This window comes from Lampetra planeri, chromosome 15, assembly GCF_965212315.1.
Source record: "Lampetra planeri chromosome 15, kcLamPlan1.2.h2, whole genome shotgun sequence".
Lineage (NCBI taxonomy): Eukaryota > Metazoa > Chordata > Hyperoartia > Petromyzontiformes > Petromyzontidae > Lampetra > Lampetra planeri.
Window position 1 is genome coordinate 13,504,397 of NC_136121.1, and position 20,719 is coordinate 13,525,115.

The following is a 20,719-nucleotide window of genomic DNA, read 5'->3' on the forward strand; positions in this document are numbered from 1 at the left end:
TCACAAATGTCAGGAGAGGCGTTTTACGCAACTCCGTGGCCGCAAGAGGGAGACGGGCAAAATAAAATCAGTAACAGCCATGCCCCCCCCACCACCACCACAGCTGCCGATTGTTAAAACAAAGCGGCTTCTTCAGCTTTCTATAAAAGCCCGAGTCACTGATAAGATGCTAAAACCTTGATAAGGAGCTGGGGGTCCCAAGCTGTGCTTTTGTGAGAGAGCTAATCGGGAGCACAGATCCACCCACCCGCTCTGCCTGGGGGTAGGGGCGTGGGGGTGAGGGGGTGGGGGTGAGGGGGTGGGGGTGAGGGGGTGGGGTGAGGTGGCGGTGGGGGGGGGACCCCCAGGGGATGAGCTGTCGCAGCCGCCCCTCCCACGGCCCACGCGCGATTTACCGCCGCAAAATGTTTAAAGGGCCCCTTTTTAGTGTGACGGTTGGTGGCAGAATGTGTCTGCCGCCGTTCGTATCTAGGGCCCCTTGCTGTCGATGTTGTCGCTTGCTCAGCTCTGCCCGGCTACCGTGAGGCTTCTGCCGTAATTGCCTGGCGGTCTGACTACCGCATGCACTTGTTGTTTTCGTTCAGCCTTTTGTCAATCCACTGCTGGATGAAGGCCGCCCCTCATGCCTCGTCGGTCGCGAGAGATGTTTGGACGCGCGCGAGTCGCCGCGCTCATCGCCCGAGGGTTGTCGAAGGCGAGGAAGCGTAAGACGGACGTGAGAGCACAGAAGTGCAGTACAACGATGGATGTTCTGCCTACAGCGTGCCCATAACACCCGTTATGCATGGCACTCGCATGGAGGTTTTTTTAAATGGACGCCGAATAATCAGCCACGGTCGATTCACTGCTGGATGAAGGCCTCCCCAAGCCACCGACACCTCCCATTATCCTGCAGCGTCGCGATCCACCGACCACATGCCAGCAAACTGAATGAATGTCTCCATCTTTTCCAGTGGACGCCCTCTCTCCGAAGAATTCCATTCCTTGGCGGCCACTCCGCTATTACTCTTGGCCATCGACCATCGTCCCTTCAAGCCACGACGCGTCCCTACCCCCAGCACTTGAGAGGCAAATCTCCTGCTCCCCTTTGCAATAACGTCGCGGCAATTTGTTATTGCGAACGAGCCCGACCGAGCCATCGTCTCCATATATAAGAGGCTCAGGATGTCTGCAACAACTCAGTGGCTTCCGCTTCCTGGATCGTCTGCTTCGGCTCCGAAGACGAGACACGAGAGGAAAAATCAACGATGTATTTTTTGAAGAGTGACATTTTAGCTGTACGGTATGTGCATAGCCCTCTTCAGTGGACTTTGCAGGGGTTTGAATCTTTTCAGATTGCAATCGAGGCAATATCCATGATGTATTTATTTCATAGTAAAATGTTATTCTTATCTTTTACATCTATCTTTTTGATGTATATCTTATTTATTATGTTTTTATCTATCTTCTATTCACATCTTCTGTCTACCTTAAGATAAATCTTTGATTGGAAAATACAAGTAAAAAATGTGCAAATCTTTATCTAAGATCTGTTAGATCGGCGTATGCTACGCCGGGTACAGCGAGTATTTAATGCTGCGCGTTGGCTCGCATTGCGGTGGTCGTGTGCTTACTCCACAGGGAGGGATAGAGGCGGCACAGCGGCCTCGTGCCCTGCACTACAAACCCCATCGTGTGAGAGTTTCATTCCTGGACCCCCACCAACCCCACCAACCCCAGAGGAACTATTGTCACACAACCCGAATGAACCGCAAGCTGTGGCATGGCCTTCATCATCCAGCAGTGGATTGACAACGGACTCTGAATTCTAAATGTATTTTTGACCTGCGACAATGAACGTGGAGTTTTACGTTTCGGGCAGAACGTCGCCAGGTCACTCGGAATGGCGGAGTCATTCCAGACTTTTCGTTAAAAGCGACTTAAAAAAAAAACGCCACAAAATACGCGAAAATCCAAGACTGAAATGCGGGTCCCTACCTGGGAGAGCGCGCGGCAGATCTTAGCGGCAGATCTTAGCGAGAGCTCGCCGAGCGGGAGGAGGCTGCCCTGCGCCACGCTTATCGAAGCGTTCACGCGAGGCAGCGGCGAGGAGGAACGGCGGCGGAAGAATTCCCACGCTCGGCGCACTTGCCCAGGGCACCGCGGAATTGTCCACTCGCCGGGTCGCCGCCGCCGCCGCACGAGCGGGCGGGACGAGCGAGCCGGGCGAGCGGGCGGGACGAGCGAGCCGGGCGAGCGGGCGGGCGGGTGGGCAGCGGGGGAGGTGAAGATATTAATCCTTCTCACCTGCGCCGCGTGGATCGCCCTTCGAGACGCGGCTCGAAATTAACCGGCAGCGCGGCAGCGGGAAACGCGCCGCGCGTGATTGATGGGCGGCGCGCACGGCCCCTGCGCGGGTCGGTGCCACCGCCCTTTCTCGCCCCGAGCCACTAATTAAAATCACATCATCAAAGCTCCCGCAACATCGTCCCTCTTGCTACCGGAGCTCGGCGGCAGCGACGGTCGTTCTGGGCGGCGGGGGGTTAGGGGTGCCGGGGGGGGGGCACCGGTGCTGGTTACGACTCGGCGTCACGCTCGCCGCGCCGGACGCCGCGACGGCACGGCGACGGGCATAAGGAGGGCTCTAACGGCAGGGCGGCGCGATGCAACGTGGACTCACGCGGCGTCTGAAAGACACCCCGCATCTCAAGAGGCTGCACGGGAACCGTAGGGTTATTTATATTATTCAGAGACACAGTCGGCCATAGGTCTACGTCAATTTGAGGAACCTTCATGCGAGTCTATGGGTTTGTATGCAAGTTTGTGCAAGAGAGTTTACATTGATAAAGCACCTCGTTGTGTCTGCATCCCAAGACGCAGTACAAATAGAGGAAGCGTGCCCCTCCAGAGAGTCTGAAGAGGGACTTTTACAGCAGGGAGCGATGGGCAGAAGGAATTGAGACAACACGATGGTAGAAGTACAAATGCAGACACTTAATCGAGGGCGAGAGAGAGTTAGCTATAGGCAGAAGAAGAAAGGAAAGTCTTGAGCCTGGACTTGGGTAGGGCAGTCGACATCACGGGATGGCTGGGGGAAGGGGGAGTTCCAGACCATGGCAGCGGTAGCAGAGGAAGAGCCAAAGGTCGAGCGAGTAAGCCACGGCACGGAGGAGTCGCCGCGACGCTCACGCCTAACACGGGCGCAGAAGCGAGGTCATCCCCGGGTCTCGCCGAGGGAGGAGGAGCAGATGCCCTCGCCGCCAAGTGCACGGCTGCTGACGGTTTGAGCCACCCGTATCCGGCCGACCCGAGAGCACGTCACGGGAGGATCATCAACAACAGCTCTGTGCACTTCGCAAAGAAGAAATAAGCCTGATCCTCGCGCAACCTCCCCCCCTCCCCCATCCCCCCCATCCCCCCCTCCCCCATCCCCCCCTCCCCCATCCCTCCCATCCCCCCATCCCCCCCTCCCCCATCCCCCCTCCCCACTCTCCCCTCCCCCATCCACCCCCTCCCCCCTCCGCCCTCCCCCATCCCCCCCTCCCCCATCCCCTCCCCCATCCCCCCCATCCCCCCTCCCCCATCCCCCCCTCCCCCATCCCCGCTCTCCCCTCCCCCATCCCCCCTCCCCCATCCCCCCCTCCCCCATCCCCGCTCCCCCCTCTCCCCTCCCCCATCCCCCCCCTCCGCCCTCCCCCATCCCCCCATCCCTCTCCCCCCCCCCCCAAATAAAAACAATTCCTTGGTTATTTGCAACGCGTGGCCGGGCCGCGACAGAAGCGCGCCCGCGAACGCCGGCCTCGATGACCCAAATTTCCCCGGACGCGAGGGACGTCGGAAGGTCGCGGATTGCGGGGGAAGGGAGAGCGAGGCACAGAGCCCGGCCCCCCGCGGCCCCAGACAAATAACTAAGAGTGGAGACTTGCGATCCAAAGTGCCTCCACCCCCCCCCCGAGCCGATAAATAGGCAGACGCTTCACACGGCCTCTAGCCGCCGCACGCCCGGACGCGCGTTGCGCCGAGGCCAAGCGAGATAATGGGCAAGCGCAGGGGACTTGCGCGCACATGCACGAGTCTCAATCGGGACAGGGCACCAAACCGTTTCGATGTCACCGTTACATCTTCCCGTGAAACGAACGACGGCGCTCGGCTGGCTCCGCTCGTCGCGGCTCAGATGGCGTGTTCCGAGTCGGCAGCGGTGCGGAATAAACATTGTTCTGCCGTCTATAATTACGGAGGCGTCAACCTTCCGTAAGTGTGCACGAGATGGAGCCACGCCGCGAAGCGTCGCGCTCGTTTTAAAGGTGCCCGTAGCCCTTGCACATCTCACCCACGACAAAATCACCCACCCCCACCCCCCCCCGTTGCGCCAAATCTCAGCAGCTCTTGGAAGCTTCGCAGGCTTGAGCCTGGCGAGTGCTTGGACGAAAAACCGTCCGGGAATGCGAGGTGTCGAGTCTCGAAACTCCACCGCCTCTTGACACGGATTCAGGAGGATCCCGCTGCCTTGGGATGTTTGGCATCGCGTGGGAGAAAACCAAAGAGCCCGGAGGAAACCCACCACGCGTCATGTCGGGGTAACATTCAAAGTTCCACACAGATAGATTCAATAATTCATGGCTGGACTGTCATTTCTTGGCTACCTCAGCCCAAGCCCACAACCCCCTTATATTTCCAGGCAGTTTCCCATCCGAGTACCAACCAGGCTCAACTCCGCTTAGCTTCCAAAGTTTGACAAGTTCAGGCACATTCGTGTTCATAACATCCATCACCGTCGCCCTCTCGTCTCGAACCTCGGCCTATCACGCTCCTCGCCCTCCTCGTCCAATCACACTGCTCACCTCCGCGGGCTGCGGCTGGGGGATGAGGATCTTGCAGAGTTTGCTCCTCCCTCCCTCCACCTCCTCGCACGCAGAGTTCTCCGTGCAGCCCCCGGACGGGCCTCCCTTCAGCTCCGCCCGGGACAGCTCGCTGGCCACCAGCGCCTGCTCCAGGCCGTCCATGGGCCGCACGTACGCCGTGGGCTTCTGCGGCACCAGCTGGGGTTTTGACGGCAGGATGGCGGCCGAGGGATCGCCGCTCGCCGTGTCTCCGCCGTCCGAGCCGGGCGCCGTCTCGCCGGCCGTCCCTGGATCAGCGCCGCTCTTGCCGGATTTGCAGCGCTCGGACGAAGACCGGGGGGCGTGCCGGGCGCGGCCGTCTCCCGAGGCCCTGCCGAGGCCCTTGCTGGCGCCTGGGTTGGTGCCACCCCCAGTGGAGGAAGACGAAGCGGTTGGTTTCGGCGCGGCTTGTGCCGCTTTGTTACCGGCGCTATCTGATCGCGGTGGTCGAGAGTGTCCGTCGCGGGAGCCGGCGGCGGTGGCGGAGGAGGAGGAGGCTGCCGAGGAGGACGAAGACGATGCAGCTGATGATGATGATGAAGTCGACGTTGATTCCGGGTCGATGGTGGCAGGCCGCGTCCCGTTGTGCTGCGTCTCAGGGTGCCCGTGAGTCCCCCGGTGGCGCTGCTGCTGCTGGAGACGACCGGACCCGCTGGCCGAAGCCGAGCCTGGCGCCGGAGAGGAAAGTTCACGAGCCCCTCTTGTTAGGAGTCCATTCCCGACTCATCATCGTCAACATTGTCACGATTCATCCTGACGTCACCATCATCGTAATGCTCATCATTTATGTCATCATACTTGTTTGTGTAACAGGGTTTCTGACCACAGGGCCCAACGGCCCAAAACGTCAAGGGGCCAGCAATAAACAGCACTATTACATTTATATCTGTTTTATTGCCAGAAAGGGTAAACCCTATTATTATTTGTCACCGCTATTAAAGTTGTAATGGATAAGTGTGTAACATGATTCTTGAATTGAGCAAGTTTATTGTTGTAAGAGCTTTGGGGGGGGAAAGAGACATTGGGAAGGAATTCCAAAGTAGAACAGTGAGAGGGAAGAAGCAGAAAGAGAGAGATGAGGCGGCCTGCAGTGTGGTGAACGAGTGGGTGGGTGGGCGAGCGAGCGAGCGAGATCCTCAACACACAGTGGATATTAGGGGAAACGAATTTAAATCAACCCTCTCTAGGGAACCTAATATTGTCTCTTTTACTCTTATTTAATCATATTTTTGTGTCATCCGTCTTGTGAGATGTTCTTAGTTTGGCTCTTTGAACCTCAGGAATTTCCATTGGATCCTGAAAACCATGATGCAGATGATGATGATGATGATTATCGTCATCGCAATCATCCATTGATAACTTACACCTATTTGTCAATCCACTATTGGTTGTCCATGGAGTGTCAGTTATGGGGGTTGTCTGACCATACTTCACCACGCCAGTGAGTGTGGGTTGGTAACACGATGCACCCAGGATGAGTTCGGATATCATTCATCAATATGTCTGTCTATAGTTTTCTGGTTAGATATTATGTCGCTATTTCATTATACCTGATGATGATTGCTTGTGTTGCAATCGAAACGTCGTATTCTATTATTTAATTTAATTTATTATTTTATCTTTAGACGTGACTTAACCGAAAGAACCAAATAATAATTCCTGCAGTCACGAAAGTTCTAAAATTAAGATTGAACCACTTCTACGGGGAAGTTTTAAGCTTATCTTTTTTCTCTCTCTCTGGCGACTTGTTTTCTCTGCCTGTGTCCTCTTTAGAATGTTCACACTTAAATTCTAACTTAGCAATCTTTGAAATACGTAATCAACCAGGCTATGCGTTAATTGTGTGTTGACCGACCCTCTGTGTTGTATTACATTACATTTCGATATTTTACTAGGTTATTTAATTTTAGTGTGTCTTTCTCCTGATTTTCAGGCTTGCTTGCTGTGCCATCGTACTCGCAGCACCACGTTTTCTTTTGGACCACTCATTGATATGCTAATTTTTTCTAACCCCCCTCCCTCTCTCTGCCTCCGCCCCCCCTCTGTCTATTTAAGGCCACCCCACAGAGACGATCACCCCTCTCTGTCACCTGTGTTGCTCTCGCTATGTATGTATCTTGTGATATCTGTCTGCTAATATGTCTGTCTATAGTTTTCTGGTTAGATATTATGTCGCTATTTCATTATACCTGATGATGATTGCTTGTGTTGCAATCGAAACGTCGTATTCTATTATTTAATTTAATTTATTATTTTATCTTTAGACGTGACTTAACCGAAAGAACCAAATAATCATTCATCACTTCAGTTGTCCGCGTCCTCAGGTCGCCGATTTCACAGCGCATCGCGCTAACCTCTACGCCACCGCTGCGGCCACATCACTCATGATGATGATGTCATCATCACTCATGATGATGTCATCATCACTCATGATGATGTCATCATCATTCATGATGATGCCATCATCACTCATGATGATGTCATCATCACTCATGATGATGATCCAACCGTGTCCGTCCAGTGCTCGCTGAGCTGCGTTGGCTTCCGGTTGCAGAACGATACATGATGAGATCGCACTCACCAAACGCAAGGTGCTTGTCACAAATGAACCGCAATAGCTGATCTTGCCAAGGAGCATCAAGCGTCATCACGCAAATTCCAGTTCTCCTTGGCCAACCATCGAACAAAAATGGTCACTACATCGCGCACTTTCAGATGCGCTTCCGCTGCCGTCTGGAACGCTCTTACTTCCGATATTAGAAAGCCACTGGAGCTAGGCACTTTTACACCTAGATTGAAAACTCATTTCTTTACAACTGCTTTTATTGTTTTGTTTGGTGCCCTTTCCCCGCACCCCTGATTAGCGCGGTTGACTACGTACGGTGCGAAAGAAGCTCAACATACGTACAATATCACCCAGTGCAGGACAATGACACGCTTCTACGCACGACCCACACCTACACAGAGCATCAACACCATAAGCGGGACACCCGGCACGTGAGCCCTCACCGAGATCCCCGCGCGATGCGGGCTGCGCCCCACCGCAGGAGTCCAACGTCGCCGGCACGCCCGGCCGGGTCTTCTCCGCACCGCCGGTTGTTGTGGTGTCCGCGGACCCTCCTCCGGACTGTCCAGATCCTCCGGCTGGCTTGGCGACGCCGACCAGGTGACTCTGGTTGGACTGGTGAATGATGATGTCCTTCATCTCGTCGTAGCTTCCCAGCGTGCTCTCCAGGCGGCTCGAGATCTCGTCGCCGTTAGTCTGGGGGAGCAGCGGAAGACGACGGAATAAAAAGTGAAATCGTGGGCGGCCCGGCCCCCGTAACGGCCTTCAGTCTCAACGTTGTGGCGAGTCGCATCCAGCGAGCGCAATTTATGCCTGGGCAGCACAGCGGATTTGAAATCCAGAGGCTTGCCGTTTTATCGGCCGGCGCGCCATGTAAACAATGGGTCCACCTCTCAAATCTGCCCGGCCTCTGTCCACCCAGCGGCACACATGGGTGCACCACAGCGGCCAAATGGCAGGTCGCGCGGGGTGGTGGGGGTAAAGTGTGCCACGTCTGGCCTGCGCAGAAGAGTTCGGCCACAATACCTTCTTAGAAGGGTCTGTCTAGAGCTCCCTGCACTCTGCGAAAGCCCCCGTTGCCAGCGGTGACGTGAGCGAGCACGTGCGCGGGCTGCGCCTTCGCCGTTTGCCGAGTAACGTCACGAGTCACCGCCACCGCAGCCCGGCCACCTCTACTCGCCGCGCTTCAAAATCATCGCTTCCCGCACAACACGAATGGGTTATTACGTCTAAATGCCATTACGGGGAATAGAAAATTGTTGATAAGTAAATTCTGCGGGTTCTCCGGTGCACGGGAGGCGGTAATGGATTGCTCCTTAGTGACAACATGCGCCTGAAGGTGCTCGTTAGTTTGGAGAATATTGAATTTGCACGCGCCACAACCACAGCAGCGTTCCATTAATAAACACACATATATATATAAAACAACAAAAATCTATATATTTTTTGCAACCATGTATTGCAGTAATAGCAGTGTATGTAAAATTACATCACGCGTGTTGTTTATTTTTCCTGCTGTAATAAGCGCGGTTTGCCCAGGTGGCGCGGGCAATGGTCCTGGCAATTTCGAAAGGGTTTGGTTTTTTCCTTGCTCGCCGCACCGTAAATTTTTAACATCCTTCCTCCCCACGTAACTTGAAAACGACGGTGGAGGCAGACTTCCAGCAAGCGGGACAAATTCGTCGGCGCGCAATCGCGCTGCGTTTTGTTTTTCAAGAAGCGTTTCTTGAGAGGCGAATGAACGTGCGCGGAAATATATTTCCCGACCGGAGAAACGGAGCGAAGGAAACGAACGGCGTCAGAGTCGGGGAAACAACGACGCGTGCTCCTGGACGCAGACGGATGGACGCAAGCGACCGGGCGCTGCGCACGCCCGGCAAACAAAAGCAGAGGTAAAGACGCAGCGCTGTAAATTGGTTGCTCGTGCCACCGCCTGGCAGAGTGCAGCTTGGAGGGGGGGGGCTATTCGGGCTACCTCTTCCACACTGGCAAGATATTTCGTGAGAGGTGAGAGTTCCCACACTTTACCCCACCACATGCGGCCTGCTGATCAACCAACTGTGGACAAATACAGGTGGGTTGAGTGGGAGATTTAAGAAATGTTGCCACACCATTTTAACCACTGCGCCACGAGATGGAATGGAATTGAACTGATGATCTGTGGGTTGCGAGTCCGGACTGCGAACCATTACACCACGTCAGTGTGCAAATAAAAACGCGTGTCTAAATGCGCGCGCACACACACACATCATAACGTGGGTGCGGTATAAATCCATCAGCGGGCCGGTGAATGAGGAGTGTGCATGACTCAGGCGAACATTTTCAGCACAATGAGATGACCTTTGTGAGCGCCTGCCTCACAGCGTGAGTCTCAGGCCTCCCGCAGAATCAAATAGAAAAAATCCGTAATGTCATTGATTTTTTTTTAACCCTCACCCTCCTTTCCCCTACACACATATACATTATTATTTTTTACGACACAACACTTTCCATGAAAAGCTTTCATGCGAAGAGCGGCAGCGGTGATCGTGACCAAAAGGACTACATTTGCCACGACGATAAACTTCACCCGACGACTTTTAATCCCGATAAACAGTTTTTGTTAACATGTCAACATGAGCCGTAATTTGTTTCCCTCTTTGCGTAGTGGGAATGCATGGATACTGAAGCGTTGTCTGAGTTCGGGTGTGAGAAGCGGAAGTGCCACGCTGCGCTACGATCCGGCGACCTGGGTGGATTCCTGGCCATGGCTAACGTCAGTGGCATGTGGTTGCCTGCGCCTGGGCCTCTTTAAGGTTGACTCAGCCTCAAACGAGTAACTGATACAGTGTGTAAACCTGATCGTGGTAGGGGGGGGGGAGATAAAAGCGTGCAGGCATGGTGCTGGAAACACCATCCTCTGGTGTGTCGTGCCGGCTTTAACAGGTGCTCGCACACAATGTTTTCCGCAACAGTCAATGTGTGTTCACGTGGGGACTGGCCGCACGTTGGTTAGCTCACTGCGCTCCAAACCCAGTGACTTGGGTCGGATTCCTAGCCATGGATAACATTAGTGAAAATTGGTAATATATATACACACACACCGGTGTGTTTGTGCGCGTGCGTGCCTGTGTGTGTGTGCAGGTGCTGGGTGCTTTATTACATCGCAGAATCGTGAGCGATGGCGGCGGCCTGGGGGAGGCCTTCATCCAGCAGTGGATTGACCATGGCCGCTGTGCGTGTTTGTGTTTATAAGTCTGTGTTTGCACGCACGTGTTTGTGTGTATTTGTGATCCGACTGTGCGAACAGTTTGCAGGGTAGGGAGCAAAGGTGGTGGTGCATCTGCCAGTCATCCAAGTCAGTTAACCAATGGCAGCTGGGTCTATCCCGTGACCTCCTGTCACGGAGCCTTCGACACTTCACGTGGCCTCAAAGTGCATCTAGCTTGGCAAACCCATTGTAGTGACATCACCTTCACTTGGCGGTGGATGGCGGCTGCTGCTGCTGTTGTTGTTGTAGGTCGCTGACAGCGCTTGCCCTAACAGTCTGTTAAAGGCTTGCGGGGTTTTTATGTTTGGGGGATGCGGTGGCGCAACTGTTAGCACGCTGCGCTACGAACTCTGGTCACCCGAGTTCGATTCCCGCTCACGACCAAGGCCAGTGACGATTATCTGAACCAGTCCTGGGCCTCACCTAGGTCGACTCAGCCTCAAATGAGTACCTGATGCAATGTGTAAATATAGCCACGAGGGAGACAAAAACAACCGAGCGTGGTGCTCACCACCGACCCCTCGTGCGCCGTGCCGCCCTTCACAGGGGCTGGCAAAGAGCACTTGCCCCAACAGTCCGTTAAGGCTATACGGCGGGATCGTTGTCTGTGCGTGCGTGCGTGCTCGCGCGTGTTATTTCAGGCAGCAGCAATCACTAGTGCTGGGTCTTGCCATTCTAATAGCGGAGACACAGTTGAGCCCCAACAAAAGCACACGCTGCATGCCAATGGATCTTCATAAAACCGGCCGTCCGGCCTCCAGGGGTTAGGGCGCAGGGGTGGGGAGAGGGGGGCCAGGGCATTACGTCTCTGTCCGAGCCATTCCGAACGGAAAATTTGTATAGTTATCAGCGTCGCCAGCACGCGTATTTGCCCGGGTCGCGTGCCAACGGAGCCAGAGAGAATGGGCCGGCTGCAACGCTGGACCGCGGCAGAGGAGGCTCGGCGAAAAGAGCCGGTGTTGACATTTCCGAGTGAACGGTTTGCACTCATTTAGTAGACGTTTAATTAGAGCCGTGGTGTGAATTCTTGGCAACTTTATTACTGCGGCGATTTTAGTTCTTTTTTTAAATAGAATTTTAAAAAACCGGGTCGAAATCTAAAGGGACATCCTAATGGTGAGATTTAAAGGGAAAAAAATACGAGCGTAAAAGAAGATAATTTTACAATGATCTGTTGCTAATAAATTGCAAATCCCATTTTTACAATTAATTGTTAGCGGCCTGATGCGTGTATGTGTCTGCATATATACTTGTGTTTTTCTAAATGTGTTTATATAAGTGTGTGTGTGAGAAAGTGTGTGCGTGTGTGCTCACATATTTGCATATGTGTGTGCGTGGATGTGAGTACGTGTGTGGAAGTGTGTGAATAAGCGCACTTGCGCTATGAACTCGGTGAGCCGAGTTTGATTCCCGCTCACGGCTAACATCAGTGACAAATATCTGAGCCTGTCTTGGGCCTCTCCTAGGTCGACTCAGTCTTAAAAAAGGTAATAGGTGCTCGCTACCAGCACTTACCTCAACAGCATAAGTGCATGCATGTGTGTGCGCGTAATATATGGTCCCGCGTATGCACGTGTGTATGTGTGATTTTACGTGTGAGAGTGTGTGCGCGTGTATGTAATCACGCTTGTATGTGTTCACACGTGTATGCACATGAGCACACGTGTGTGTGTGTGATTGCCCGTGCGTGTGCATGCGCGAGTGATAAATGTGACGTTTACCGTGAATGAAACTCGGCCCTGCACGGTAATAAAAGCAAGTGCTTGTATGGGAACGTTGCATAACAAATTCGAGGCCATAAATTTTAATAAACTCCGTTTTATTGGACCATATTTAAAGGGCCCGAAGCCCCGAAACACAGGTGAGTGAAAGCTAAAAGGGAGCGATGGTCTCAACAAAATAACACAACCGTGGTGAAACAAAAAAAAATGCGAAAATCAATTCCCCAACAATATTTCTCTCAGGATCAGTTCTGGAGCAGGAAAAACATTTCGAGACAACAACAAAAAAAACGTATCGGCGATGAGCTCGGTGACAGCCAAATGGCTGCGAGAGAAATATCTGTGGCCTGCTGCGTGCGAGCGACAGTGCAGCCACCTCTCCTGGCTTTCCCAGGAACGCCCTCCTCTCGAGGCCACCGTCCTGGGAAATCTTCCAAGAAAATTGAAAGCCCCGGTGTGTGTCACTTGCGTAATGGAACCCGAGGCGAGACAATTAGAAGGATAGGCTGCCGTGGTGTCAAGTTCAGCGCACCGGACCAGCAAGCCAGAGGTCGCCGGTTTGCGCCCATCTCCTGGCGCGTGAGTTCCGACAATGGAGCAAGTTTATGAAATGACACCCCCGTACCCCCACTGCGTCTGTCCACCCGGCAGTATAAATGGGCACAACCACATCCAGGCGGTGGGCGGGCCGCGGGTGGCGGGGTAAAGTGTAGGTGGCGGCTCTCTCTACAGCCCCCCCACTCGTGGAGGCCCTTCCAAGACAACGCGTTGGCCTTGCGAGATAATCTTCTTGTCCACGCCATGCCCTGGTGTTTCGCTACCTCTGGAGGTGGCGGCGACCTGAGGCGCGCCCGCCCCGCGTGCAGGCTGCGGTGCCCTCCCCCCAACCCCCCTCCCCCCACCTCACACACCTTGTAGGGGGCGGAGAAGAGGGTGGCGGAGGAGGCCGAGACGGCGTCGTCACGGCACGCCAGCTTCTGGTTGCGCCGCTTCCACTCCTCGATGCGGCGCGCATCCCGGTCCTTGCCGAAGCAGCTGGGGGAGAGCCGAGGGGTCGGTGGGGTCGGGACGAGAGGGCGAGAGAGAGAGCCGGTGAACAGGCTGGCCGTGCGAACACAACTCAATCCCGTGAGGAAATCATACAATACTAATTGCTCTTCACGCCTATAGCATTTGTCTTACACATGTCTTGGCCTTGGCCATGGGAATGTGGAATTTTATTCGTGGGATTTGGGCTACCAACATGGGACCTCGACCTCGGCACGCTCAAATGGCTCACGATCAACTCGCCTGCAATGTGCCCGTTCTCATAACATCTCTACAGCCGGGGTAGTGCTGTGATGGGCGACTGCCAAGTACATACAAAGCAGGTGTCACAGCTGTTACAGGCTGCTGCAGGGCTACGTGGTGAGCAGCAGAGGGCAGTGCAGACAAATCCACGGATGTCCTGTAATTATATGCTCCCCGTCAAATCATGACCCCCGAATTGTGTCAATTCACCGAATCCTTTGAAGGTGAATTCTCACATTTAGATTGGATAGTCCATGGACTGTAAGGCTGCCTAGGCAAGAGAGGAAATCGAGGTTTTGGAAGGCAGCTCATCGTAAGCTACGATAAATCCACCGCTGGAAAAAGGCTCCCAAGCCGTCGCCATCGCTCCCGGTGCTGCGATAGCGACAATCCACCCGCAGCGCGCGCTGACGACGTGAGCTCATCACTTCATCCGAACGTCGTCTACCCCGACCCGGTCGTACGCAAGTGAATGACCGAACGCGACGCTTGTGGATGCGTCCGACGCTAGTCGACCTTTCATTACGGCCCAGCGAATTTTTGTTGCGGCACGTAAAAGAACCGCGGTCCGAAATTTCAGCGGTGCTGGACAAAAACAGGGCCCAAAAAAGAAGCACGCACGCTTAAAGCGAGCTGCCTGGTGACATCTCCGTGCGGGCGGTAAACACCGGCGCGCCGGCGTTTACAGATTGCCACACTGCGAATTATGCACGGTGAATAAACGCGCGGGCATTTCCCGGCATCAAGCGCGGCAAATAAAAAAAACATTAAAATAAAATCGCGGGCGTAAAAACGCGACGTGTGAAAGCTCCGTCTGAGGCCGCGCGGCGAAACGCGCGACAAGAATCGTTGCACTCCGAGTGCTTTGCTTGGCGAGTTCCGACAACACGGAACACGGTGACCCCGCGGGCCACCGTGAAAGGGACGCACTGAGATCTCGCAACATTTTATGAAGGAATCGCCCTCAGCCGAACACGAGGTGGGGTTCTTTTTTTTTAAGCAAATAAATAAATAAACACGGCCACGTGAAAAAACAGCTCCTGTGTGGCCTTGTTTAAAACGGGGCACGTGCGCGCGCGAAAGGGAGACGGGAACTTGGTTTTCTTGTTTTTAATTAAATCGGTGGTCTCTGCCTCCCTGGCGCGGATGTGTCGCCGCCGAGAGCCGTGGCACTCGAGGGGCGCGTTTACAGCGTTTCCTTTCGTAATTACGAATTAACCCAGTCGGCTTTCCGCGCGGTCAACTCAATCACCGTCGTTTTATTTCACAGGCGCGCCTCTCGCTCGTGAAACGAGTGTCAGGGCCCAAACACACGATGGCAGTAGCCCCAGCCCTGGCCCCAACCCGAACCCCCAGCTCGTTGTCCATCAACGTGGAATTTGAAGATGGAATACCGAACAAAGATTCACATGGCCCATTGTGAATCTAAGACCACATTAATATTAAGGAACCAAGAGGAATCGACACATGCCTGGTTTTTTCTTCTTCTTTTCACCACGAAACCTAATCTCGGCAATTTGTGCTGACCTTGCGGTGGCCCAGAGGTTCTCATCCTCACGAGATCCACCAACCCCACGACGATCGGCCAGATCAAAGCAAGCAACACCCGTGTCGGGGTCATGACCCATAAGGGGGTTTAGTGCAGCAAGGACAGTGCTGAAGAGTGACCACTATGCTTCACAGGTGCGACAGGCTGCGGGCCTACGTTGAGGGCAGTGCTGCAATCTTACGTCACTGGTCCCCACCTTCACCAATCCGCACTGACCTGCATGGAGAAGGTCAAATAACCCTCCAAGTAACTCTGCACGGTGTGGGGAGACGCTCACATTAACCTTATGGCGGTACCCCGGGGTACCATAGTACCACGGCTCTCGTGATGCAGTCATTTTTAGTCTGTGGATAGTCGGCGATGCGGCAATCGATTCATCTCGACGAGCTGTACTCACGATGCACCACTACGGTGCGTACGAGCATTCAGGGTTTCGGCGCAATCGTTCTCGCTGCGTTTCGACATCGATTGGTACCCCAGTCGCGGAGTGACGTACACCCGTGGAAAAAATAGTGTCCCAGAAATAAAATATTTAATTGCCTCAGCCATTTGGTACCCCGAGATACCGCCACAAGGTTCATTTAGCAGTGGATTGCCAAAGAACTGTACATTGCAGCAATGAGACCGGATGAACATCATGCGTGAGCTGGGGGTCAGGTGGCAGTGGTCTCTTATTATATCCTCGGCAGCTGTCACCTGGACACACTGCACCGCGCAAACTTCACTCGCCTTCAGTTCGCATGTAAATCTATAACGTCAATCTACCCCGGTCGCCCATTGCCCCCTTTTCCACCGGCACTAATGAGCCGCGCCAGCACAGGGCACCTCGCAGCACGGGTGGTTTGTCCCACTGGCTATTCACCAAGCCAAGCCAGAACCACACCGTCAAACTCGGGCCTCACAGGACATCTTAGCACAGGGCCAGCTCGGGGCCAGCTCGGGGCCCAACAGGGCCAGGGGAGGGCTCAACATTGCCTCCGTCGCGTGCGACGTCAGCGGCACGACCAGGATTCTGGAGCGGGAAAACAACCCGGCGCCTCTTGGGCCCGTGGCAATCTGCTGGCTCGGTACGGCCCGCGATGCGGCACGGTTGTACGGTGGGAAAAAAAAAAAGTACGGTTCTGCTCCTGTAAGATTTGCGCCACCCACCATCATGGAAGTCGAGGTTCACCCCGGCTCGCAGCAACAGGCGCGCACGACTTAAAACTCTCAAGGCCGAGCAGCTCACCCGGCATGTCAGCCAGACGAGACACGTCGCCCAGTCACGTACGTAGACAGGGTCGAAGTGACACAACACTCGCACAGCCGCGCTGTCCGGGTCAGGCCATCCCGGAAAACAGCTGCACGCATCCAAATTGCGTGTGCCGAGCGTTCTCAGAATAACATTTTAACTTGCGCCACACCGCCACTCCTGCTCTGTGCCGCCTTCCGAACGTCCACAAACCTAATCTTACTTGCAGACAGGGAGAAACCAACCGATGAGTGTACTATTATCACATTCATCAGCCATGATCAATCCACTGCTCAATGAAGGTCTACCCATGTTCACCACTTTACGGTACCTCACCATCCTGCAGGTTTCTATGAAGCTTCGTGCCTTATTTATTGTGTGGGTGTGGGAAGAAAGGAACGTTGGAAGGGTGTTTTTGTTGCCTTCGATGCAGGTATGCACACAAACGCCGAGACCCATGAAACCAATCGATAGCACACGCAGGCACACGGTAGCCCAGGCTGCGGGGCTTCAAGGTCTACGTTTGAGTGCCAACTAACTGCGCAAGGTCACAGTAGTCCGCACACATTCTGGGAAGAATGTCAGCTGCAAGACCACAGGCAAAGCCGCAACCTTGGGGCATTCGTACGTTCTATATAAATAGATATTAATTTAGAGGGTACTCACAGTTCGTTAAGCCCTCTAAAAAGAGCACAACTGGAAAAAATCCCATGGGGAAAATTTAACATGCCGAATTTGCCGTGGACTGAATCCAAACGTAATGCATTCCGGTTAGCGGCCGGGTGTGGTGGCGCACGCCTTGTGGCCCAGCGGATCGCGTGCAGATTTTGTGAAACTCCTCAAACCCGAAAGAAAAGCAACACAACAAGTAGGTTCACGAAATGATCCGCGCAGACCTTTGGGTGTTCTGTCATCTCACGCTTGAGTTTTCTCCCCGGGTAGTCTGGCTTCCCTCTCGCATACAAAACCACATGTAGCACCCTCCTATAAACAGTGCTTAGGCTCAGAGAAGCTTTCCTGAATAAATAGATTGGATTCGTAACATGAAAGGCAGAATGTGTTTCATATTTAACACATACGGATGGTCATGATTCGCTGACTGAATTAAGTCAATTTTAATGTTCTCGTTGTAAAGTGCTACAAAGCTGAAATTCAGTACAATCAAAGTGAAGTCTACGGTTATGAAACCTTCAATTTTGGACCTGAAAAATTTGGTGCACAAAAAATGTAATTCGTCTTGATCCCGTGGACGTTTGTAAGTGGACGGTTTTAAGGGGGACCATTCAGAAATTTTACATCGTGATTGAAATTTCCAACTTGGTTTGGTAACTCTGAACAGGTATGACGCCAAAGCCGACAGAAAGCAGGCACGGCCTTGTAACCGGCTAATAGAATAAATAATGGACCAGGGACACTCCATTCAGACGATATGTAGGTTAATGCTTTGAGCCAGGCTCATGGGACTCTGTGTCAGCTGCCGCCTGCCTCATCTCAAATCCCGGAGCGGACCGATTACAGCCGGGATGGTGGCGGCGCAAGACCGCAGCGGTCGTGTGGTTGCCATGACGTCACGAGTAGCCCCCCCCACCAACACCCCCACCTACCCCCCCACCACCAACCCCCCCCCACCAACCTCCCCCACCAACCCCCCCCCCACCAACCCCACCCCCACCAACCCCCCCCCCCACCTACCCCCCCCACCAACCCCCCCACACCTACCCCCCCACCAACCCCCCCCCACCTACCCCCCCCACCTACCCCCCCACCAACCCCCCCACCGACCTGCCCATAACCCTGCAGAGCGGTTTGCCAAAGCTTCGCTTCCTGCTGGAAACTCTGCACTGCATATGCCTGCAAGACTGTGCCATTAAAATATAATAAAACCCTTGCTTGCAAAAACAAAAGCCAAGTTATAATTTATTTAAAATTACACAAAAAAAACTCCCCCATTAACACGGAGCAAACGCCAACGCCACGGCGACGTCAAAGTAAGGAGCCCACAAACTTCACAGGCAGAAGGAAGTCCTTTTGCTAAGGTGATACAAGCTTCACAGGCAGAAGGACGTTGTCCTTCTGCTAAGGTGAGACCCACCGTGGTGCCTCGCTCGCTCCTCACTTTATTTCTGGAAGATATTACACGGTGGAGGGCAGCAGGGGTAGGGAAATATGCGAGCGAGTGTGTTTACTGGTGGCAGGGCTGCTTGTGTTATGTCTTCTCTGCATATCCGTACACCGTGTTCAGCCAAAAAAGGGGGGGGCGAGGGGGGGGGGCTTGTAAAATACCCCATCGTCCTGCCAGGGAACACACACAAAAAGCACGCGTACACACGGAACCATGTCCACAATGCGCTGTTGTTGGGACACCGATTATTGTAAGAATTTATTTTCGGTTTAATTTGTATTTTTTTTCACAATCAAGTTTGACAGGCGACACACGCGCCGTTGTGACCTTTGGTTACGGGCTGAGTGAAGCCCTCGGCCTGGTGCGCCGAGGCCAAGGAAGCTGTTTAAAAATAAAAAAAACCCACACATTAACAATGAACTTGAAACCCCAGCTCAGCAGGTAAAGTGCGAGGCCAGCATGGCAAAGCACTTCTTTGTAAATACAAAAAAAACAACAAGTGCGCATTATTAAATTGCTTTGGCACTCAGCAATTATTTGGGTCAAGCGCTTGTGAGCGTGGGGGGTAACATTAGCATAGACACAAAGGGTTCTCGAACAATTTGGCTGCTGCTGCTGCTGCTGGCACGCTCCGCAGCGAAAACACAACTCTGCACAATCTTTTCATCCATTTAGCCGCACACGTTAAAGAGCACGCCATTTTTCCACGGTTCGTCGGCCAAAGGCAACAAAAAAAAAACAGAGAGCGGGGCCGGCGCACTGCGGCGTGGCCACGGGACTGCGCGTGTGACGGCGCAACGGGGTCCTAGCTGGAGACCGACGGGGGACAGATGAGGAACAGGGGGAGCGGCGGCGGCGTCGGTGGGTGGGTAGGAGATGGAGGAGGGGGGGGGCGCCGTGGCCTATTTATAATGGGGAAGTAAGCCGGTCGCCTGTCAGCATTAACCCAATTACGGGGATTCGGCGAGCCGCGTTAATGCTTTTCATTAGGCCCTAATACTGGCCAGGCCGCTTTTGGATATTTCATTATTTCATTATTTCATTATTTCATTATTTCATTATTTCATTGTTTCATTATTTCATTAGGGTGATTGATTGCTTTCATTAGGAGCAAGAGCTGTTGGCAAAATGAACGGATCCTGGAGTTGCGGACGCGCTACCCATCAGGAGAGGCCGCTCGTCGTCCGCGCGGGGCGGGCCCCTTGGGCCACGGCGATGGTGACGGGAGAGTTGGATTTGAGATTGGGGTGGGGGGGGGGTCGATGGATGTTCGTTTTTAAAATCCAAACCGCGGTCATTTCCAATGGCGATTGGCGTATTGTGCCGGGCGTCGTTTAGCAATAACACCACAACAAAGAATTCCAAACGGCGGCGTCGAGAAGGGACCCCATCGGTGCAAACAAAAAAAATGTAAACTCGAGCACTGAGCAATGGCTAACGACGCTTCGGCTCAAACAGAACATCCCGTTCACTTCTAAATGATAAAAATAGCAAATAGGGAAGTAATTAAAGGAACGCGTTATGGCACAAATAAATGCACCGTGAGGACTCTTCCTGCTCATCGCACAGCAACCGCCGAGACAAGCATTTGTCTCTCCTTTCCAAAGATCACTGATTCCAAATTAACGTCAAATTCATAGAGAAAGGTCAGCTGCGGGGAAGGGGGGGGGGTTTGGGGGAGGGGGTGTGGGGGCAAGCGACCACGTGTGCATTCGCGCGCGCACGCGTGTGCACGGCGTGTGTTTTTCTTCATCTCTCTGCTGACATATCACAGCTTTGATAAAGGGATGCATTGCTGTGCGGGGGCCAAGGGATAACAGGATAATAAGTCAAAGAGACAAGCCTCTCGCTGCGGGCGGGGACGTGCCCGGGCCGCGCCGCGCTCGTGCCCGGCAGGCGCGGTTTTTGCGTCCCGTGGCAAGTCGCCGGCGTGCTTGCGATGCTCGGGATGGCGGCGTCTCTGGCCCTGCGCTTGGGCACGAACTCGCGAGACTTGGCCAGCGGCCCCGTCGTGCGTGTGAGATGCACCGGGGCTGCGAGTGCGCGAGTGCGCTCGTGCGCTCGTGCGTGCGCTCGTGCGCGCAATGAAGGGATGGCACCGTTGTATAAATAATCAGAAATAAATATTCTG

General features: G+C 53.9%; 1 protein-coding gene across 1 annotated transcript in view; it reads right to left on the reverse strand.

Annotated features, from left to right (window-relative positions):
* AFF3 (ALF transcription elongation factor 3) overlaps positions 1-20,719 on the reverse strand; it is a 148,245-nt gene that overhangs the window by 102,051 nt on the left and 25,475 nt on the right. The window contains exons 2-4 of the mRNA XM_078601281.1: positions 13,308-13,431; positions 7,869-8,121; positions 4,821-5,527 (exon numbers count right to left, since the gene is read on the reverse strand). Of these exons, the coding sequence (XP_078457407.1) occupies positions 4,821-5,527; positions 7,869-8,121; positions 13,308-13,431 (1,084 nt within the window). The remainder of the gene's footprint in view (positions 1-4,820; positions 5,528-7,868; positions 8,122-13,307; positions 13,432-20,719) is intronic.